This window comes from Haplochromis burtoni, unplaced genomic scaffold, assembly GCF_018398535.1.
Source record: "Haplochromis burtoni strain Fernald_Lab_line unplaced genomic scaffold, NCSU_Asbu1 Contig_274, whole genome shotgun sequence".
NCBI classification, from domain to species: domain Eukaryota; kingdom Metazoa; phylum Chordata; class Actinopteri; order Cichliformes; family Cichlidae; genus Haplochromis; species Haplochromis burtoni.
This window is the reverse complement of record NW_024582635.1, coordinates 491,175-498,265: the sequence shown is the minus strand read 5'-3', so window position 1 is coordinate 498,265 and position 7,091 is coordinate 491,175. Positions and strand designations below refer to the sequence as shown.

The 7,091-nt window shown below is 38.3% G+C and overlaps 1 protein-coding gene across 7 annotated transcripts in view; it reads right to left on the bottom strand.

Annotated features, from left to right (window-relative positions):
* Positions 1–1,024: 1,024 nt before the first annotated feature.
* The window catches only part of LOC102300660 (LIM and senescent cell antigen-like-containing domain protein 1), a 33,766-nt gene continuing 27,699 nt past the window's right edge, over positions 1,025–7,091 (bottom strand). For 5 of the 7 annotated variants that reach the window (XM_005940425.3, XM_005940428.3, XM_005940424.3 and 2 more), the window contains exons 7-11: positions 6,435–6,527; positions 4,880–4,928; positions 4,572–4,647; positions 4,030–4,218; positions 2,520–2,656 (exon numbers count right to left, since the gene is read on the bottom strand). In XM_005940425.3, the coding sequence (XP_005940487.1) occupies positions 4,077–4,218; positions 4,572–4,647; positions 4,880–4,928; positions 6,435–6,527 (360 nt within the window). In that variant the 3' untranslated portion in view covers positions 2,520–2,656; positions 4,030–4,076. Of the gene's footprint in view, positions 2,657–4,029; positions 4,219–4,571; positions 4,648–4,879; positions 4,929–6,434; positions 6,528–7,091 lie in introns of all 7 variants that reach the window. The other 2 variants (XM_005940423.3, XM_042227648.1) reach the window with 2 other exon arrangements.

The window sequence follows — 7,091 nt, the reverse complement described above, 5'->3', positions numbered from 1 at the left end:
TTGGAACAGGAGAACAAATCTGCAGGATCTGCATGATGCTATCATGCCAGTACTACTCAGCAGCTTGTAAAAAGGCCACCACAGCAGGTAATTCTACATATTTGATTTGGTAGATTTTTTGTTTTCTCCTGCGATCAAACCAGTAATCTCTTATTTATTGAAAATGTAAACCATCATTTCAACATGAACCAAAATCTCACAGAAATGTTTCCAGAACTTTATTGAATTCATGCCACAGAGAATTAGGGCAGTGCTGAAGGCAAAAGGAGGTAGAATATAAATGAAAATACTCCAGCTGGTGTACTCTGAAGATATGTATTAATAAAACTGATGTTCTTTTGTCTGTAAGTATGTATCATCTTGGATGTTGCCTTTCTTTAGTTGATATTGTGCACTGATTAATCTTCCTGTATATTTTTTTCTTTAACTTTATTCCCAAAAGTTTTATACTCTGCATGATTGTCATTGTATAAACTTACAGCATAATTCTAGTAATAAATATTTATTCTATCAGTTTATGTTTTGAACTGGTATTTTAATAGTCAAACATGTTGCAGTTGTATTTCTAATTATTTTCTGTTAGCTGAATGTGACAGAGTTAGCTAACATCTGGATATGGCCAACAATTTTGTCTTGAACTCTATTGATTTGTACTCTTAATAACTTCTGAAGTTAGATGGATGCTGTTTCAGATTATGATTGTCATATTGACTATCCTGCAGATGCTAATGGCTGTTTAGTGTTGCACACATGTGCATAATGTCCATTAGTAGTCCTCTGAGTCATTTCATATGTGTGTGTATATGAGAATGTGGAGATGCTGCTAATATACTTGATAAACATAAAAATCAAGCATGTTCCCATTTAACGTGGACCCGAATGCAACATATGTGAAAATTGGGGTGTCATTAAACATTACGCAACACTTGTGAATCCTGAGCCTGCTACTGGTTTCACATTACACTTCGAGAATGGTAAGAAGCTGTAAACCAAATAAATCACTACACACACACACACACACCGGTAGAATTGGCATATGTGTTTATTTTGATGAAGTGTCAGAACGACATTAAATATAATAAACAACTTTCCAAATTTCAAGTTGAGAACATGCACTTTGGTGTGTTAACATGAATAAATCTGCTCGCAAACATTGCAATGATGATATCCAGTATCAGAGCAGTATCTGTTTGCACAGAGTCATCTCAGTCCATCAGAGCAGTAAAGTATCAAATAAAACCATGCACTGAACTATTTGTGGCTCGAGGTGCCGAAATTCTGCCTCACAACAATCAGCCCAGCGGATAGTTTTACTTCTATATGACTTAGAGAAAGTTGTGCCATCTGCACTGAAATGCACAGCAGTAACATACACTTTATAATGATAAAATAGTGGAATGTGTTTATCTATAGAGCTTGTATTTTAAGCAAAGCTTTGTGATAAAATGCAGCTCATGTGAAGCATTCTGAAAGAATGAGACCAGTTTGGCTTTCTTTCCTAAGTGGGTCTGAGTCCCGAGGAAGTCGGTACACCTCCCTAAGAGGATCACTTTCCCTGGATTACAAACAACAGAGGAAACGTTCAACATCAATCCCACATCCGGTCTCTGTACATGCTACAAGCCGTCATGTTGTAACACACAGTGAGTTTGCAGTAACCATTCAATAAATCCTGTGGCTCAGACGCTTGTTATGATCAATATTTGTTGACAGCACATCGAGGCGGGGGAGGGATTGTTTTATAGAACACCGACAGGTAACAGTTATTCACTCACATGTATTTAATAAATCAATATTTCGCCCTCGGCACTTTGGCTGTATTGAATTAATTCAGATTGTAAACGCAAACTTAAAAAAAAAAAAATGCTGAATAAATACCAATTTGCACAGAGATCATGCCACACAAAGATGCATAGCACATACAGTAACAAGGCAATCCAACATACTGCAGGTGATGGTCGAGTCCACCTCTGTAGCATGCTGTATATTAAAATGTAGGTCCAAAAAACAAAAAAAAAAGGCAGACAAAATACTTATTATGCATAATATTAATGGAAATAAACACTACTATTACATAAAATGATACAAGTTGGAAATATTTGAGGTTATTTACACATTTAGGACATTTTCTTTCTTTGGGCTTACTTGATTGTTATAATAATGAAGCAGTAATATTTTTCAATAAAGGTGGTGGCAAAGCTTTTTAAGTCATCATATTACCTCCAGCTTTCCATTACTCTTAAAACTCATGTCACTTTTTTAAATATAGGAAATTAGCAGGCATGTGTAAAACACACAGTGGAGCAATTCTGCAAAAATGGTACAAGGCACAATGTTAAAGCTGTCAGACCGACAATGTGACTGCGGAGTTGCCGGCTGCAGGCACATGAAATTGAAAGCGCAATGCTTTCTAGCTATAACCAACCTAAATGCAACATAGCAGTTGCAAAACACACAAATTCTTTATTTTAATTCTGGGCTTGTACACGGCCACATCACGGTCTCGTCTATCTTTCCCTCTCCAGCTGCTCCACTGCGTTTTTACTTCCTTGCAACAGTTTCAGACAGCTTTTTCAGTCTCTTCTTCAGCTCCAGGGGGAATTTCTCATAGCACTTCTTACACACCGGCTTCATGTCAAACTCCACAAACTTGTTCCTGTGGGAGAGAGAGAAACAGCTGTATTTCAGAAGGCTGGTCAGTGATCAGTAGAGGATATTGTCTCCAGGTGAGAGGACCTATTTGCTATTTTGTAACATATGATTTGTGTAGCATCACTGTAATGATCTCATTCCTTCAGAAGCCCGTTTCTGACAAGTCTCAGAGATTACTTTTAAAATCCAATTTTTTGAATACATTTTAATTCCATCATTAAAACTCTGATTCCTGCAAAAATTGGACGTAGCAACGTCTGAATTTTGAATGTTATTTTTCAGACCTTTATTTCAAAACCCCAAATCCTGGACAAAGATGCACACCTTCCCATGTGTGTTTCTGGTAGGGTGCTGCAATTAATCATATTTTTATCTTTAAGACAATACACAAGAAGAAGACAACTGTCTTAGCTTAAGACTTAAATTTGGATACTGATACTGGTATACGGGGATTCTAAAAATCACATTATACTCTGCATTCAAAGTATCATGTCACATTTGACTTCTGACCTAATATTTACATTTCACATCTGCCTTTGTTTCAACTTGACCTCATCTTTTCCCACCCTTCATAACAAAAACTGACACCCTACAAGGCTGAGACATGATCAAGATGACAGAAACACGCATCCCTCTTTTAATAATTGCAGTCTCAACTTTAAATGAAGTCATTCTGATCATTGTTTTTCAAGCAGTCCTAATTTATGTCTGTTTAATGCTGGGATTCATGGGCATTCTTAATGCCTTTTGATGAATAACAATTCCTGAATGAACAGAATCTTGGCTGTGTTTTCCTTGGCAGAAATCAATGTGTGTGCTGACACAGAGTTACAAGAAAATATTTACAGAGATGTCGAAGGTCTTTGGGTGCCTTCTGATTGTGTTCACTTCTACTAACTTGGCAAGCTCCCTAACCAATTTCCGCCAGCTGCCCCTGAACAGCCTTCCCTCCCAAAGTAGATAATCGCTGTATGGAGCGGCGCACGTGTCATAACTGTTAGGACCTCGTAATTTCAACAGCTGATGCCAGAAAGCTGCCGGAAATGATTACGGCTTTGCGCCTTACACCAGACAGACATGAAACAAAGCTTTCCCTTCAACCTGTGATTGATCTGATTTTCCTGTTTGCACAGCAGATTTACAAGAGTACCGGCTTAAATCCTTACTAGCATTTCCGACTAGGAAAAGAACATTTTGCTGAAATGTTCCCGGTCTTACGTCACTCAGATATACTCAGTCATCTACAATTCTCTGCTCGTATTTTTGTTTCATGCCTTGGAAGCCAACTGAACTCAGTGTATTAGTGATCTAAGGGTTAAAAGTGGCATGGAAAGTAGGAAAAAACTGAAACAGATAGCAAGGAAGACAAAAACTGACCAAAGGAAAAAATCAGCTGAAGTAAGGAGAGAGCAGAAAGAGAGGGATCACAGACACATGGGTATCAATTTCTTCTTCTTCTCTTTTGAGTCACGTTCTCGCTTGGCCAGCCGACGTTTCATGTCATCAGGGAGGCGCTCATAGCAGTGTTTGCACACCGGCTTCAGATCCACCTCCACAAACTTATCCCTGATAGAGCAGGGAGGAAGCAGAGATGGAAATGTGAAAGAGGAGGAAGACATGAGGAGGGGCAGAGAGAGAAGATGAAGGGAAAGGAATGACGGAGAGGGAAGGGGAAAAGTGGGACAAGACAGGAGGACGATGAAAGGAAGGTGAGGTGAAGAAATAAGCCATCAGAGACACAGCATAAGAGAAAGGTAAGAAAAAACAGTTTGGTAGCAGCAGCAAACTGTCTCATATGGAGGATAGTAAAAAGAAACGTGACAGACTACACAGAGAAACTGTCAAACATATCACATGTGAAAGTCTACAGAGAGCCTTCAGAGATTCATAATTCAGCTTGAATTGTCTTCAAAACTTACTTCAGGGTGAGCTTGGTGTTGCAAGTAGAGCAGGCAAAACAGTTGACACACCACGCCTTGTTAAGAGCAGACACCACTGGAAAAAAAAGCAGAAGGAGCAGCCACATGAGGCAGATTGTAGACTTCTAGTTTAAATTAAACTAATGTTGGTGTGAAGTTCAGGCTACAAATAATTCTCAAGGCAAACCATGAGAAGAAATCAAGTTAAATTCAATATAATAAAGAAGCAGTAAAAGTAAAAAACAAAAAAAACAATGCTGATGTAAACAGCCATTATACATTATATTTATTAAAATTAACTTCCTCACCATCGCCTTCAATGACACGATTGCAGTGGTAGCAAACATCTCCAAACAGCTGCATGTGATGAGGAGAGAGAAACAAAAGGTTAACAATGCACTGGTACATCTTATCAGTTTTTAATTGAGGCTCACATGACACACAGTACTGTGCTCAGAAGGCACAGAAACAAGCGCAGGCTACAAGGCATTTGGAGTGAAAAAGAAAAAAGATCCATTAAAGCTTTCGAACACTAGGTGGAGTTGTTACATTGACAATCATCTTTGAGATCCACTGAAGTGAACACTGATGTAACGTGTCTCATATAGATGTATGAGAAAGACTAGCTTTAAGGCTCCTTTACGAAGAAAAAAAAAAAAAAAAAAAAGATCTCCTGATTAATTTTCGGAAAGCCTGCTTTCCTGATTGCTCCCCGCCAAATCAGTGCCTATAATAGCAAACTCCTTACGATCATGGAAGTCTGTGCCGAGCTCATTAGTAGAAAAAAAAAAACCAGAAACCTGAGCTTTTTGCTCGGCTCGCTTCTACATGCGTTTATCTCATTGAGATTTTAGTCAATAATGATTTAGATGATAAAGAGATAAAGTCCACCAAAAAATGTAAGCATTTTGATATAATATTATAGATCTATGATCATGATCATGCTAATTGCATTGGGACAAGAGAAATATCTCTTTCAATGTTACACATATCTACCTGTGCAAGTGGTTTAGACTCACTGGACAAAAACTAATACGTGTATATCTGGAACAGATCCATAATGCTTGCATACACTTATGGTCACTTTATTAGGTACACCTTTGTTAGTACCTGGTTGAACCTCCTTTTGGAATCTTAACTGCCTTAATTCTTCATGGCAAAAATTCAACAAAGTGCTGTAATAATTCCTCAAAGATTTTGGTGCATATCGACATGATAGTATTACACAAATGCTGCAGATTTGTCAGCTGCACATCCATGATCTTCCACCATGTCCCAAAGATGCTCTATTGGATTTAGCTCTGGTGACTGAAGGCTATTTGAGCACAGTGAACTCGTCATGTTGAAGAAACCTGTTTGAGATGATCTGAACTTTGCGACATGATCTGTTATCCTACTGGAAGCTGCCATCAGTAGATGGGTACACTGTGGTCATAAAGTGACGGGCATGGTCAGGAACAATACTGAAGTAGGTGTTTTAATGATTCTCAAATGACACCAGGAGCCTGAGCTGTTGGTACAGGGCAAGATGGGGCGATGCTTTCATGTCAGCTACACCAATTTGTTGATCAGGTGTACCCAATAAAGTGTCCAGTAAGCATATGGAAAAAAAAATTTGTCCATTTCGATGTTCAACTGCAAATTGTCACGTTTTCATCTTTATTTTATACTTCAGCAGCTGTGGACGAACACACAGTTCCAGTTCACTGCTAATGTAAACTCTGTTACTGATACTGACGGAGTCATGCATACCATAAACTAAGACAGAGAAATGCGAGTTTCACAACAGGCTAAACATAACAGCATGTTTCAATTTCTATTTTGGTGTTCCACATTAATATTTCGAGTACCAGTGTGTGTTACCTGGTTGTAGTGCGTTTCGCAGTAGGCCAGGCCCTTGCGTTCGTAGTGACGGTGTCCCAGGAAAGGTTTCTCACACTTAGCACACACAAAATGCTGCAAGCAAACCCAAGCCAGGCACACATGGTTAGCACAGCCATCAGTCAGTACAGTACCCCACACTCAGACTGTGTTAAAGGTAGCAGCACAGTCCGGCTTAGATATTATCAGAACATAAATAGATCAGTTGTTTCAAAGGTTTTGTTACTGCATCCATACAGAGAGTTGAGAAGTCAGAATACTGACCTCTAGAGGATATTGGGAAAATATAACATTTTTATGATGGTAATGAATAAAAATCATATCTCAGCTACGAGATATAACATATTTTTGATTAATTAATGTGAGGGCATGGATTTTTTAAATAGCTGATTTTGGTGAATAGTTTTACGATCCACTTTTTAAATGCTAACATTCATTTACAAAATAAATACTATATATATACAGCCACTATCTTTTTCTGGTAGCACATATAAACTCTCAGACAGAGCTCTAGATGTCACAGGACAATAAAGCTCTCTAGATACCCTTAAATATTAAGTCAGGAAAAGCACCTCGTTTGAAATTAAGGTGGAAGTATGATTAGGCCCCAAGAAAAAAAAGTTTGCCAAGATATCCACT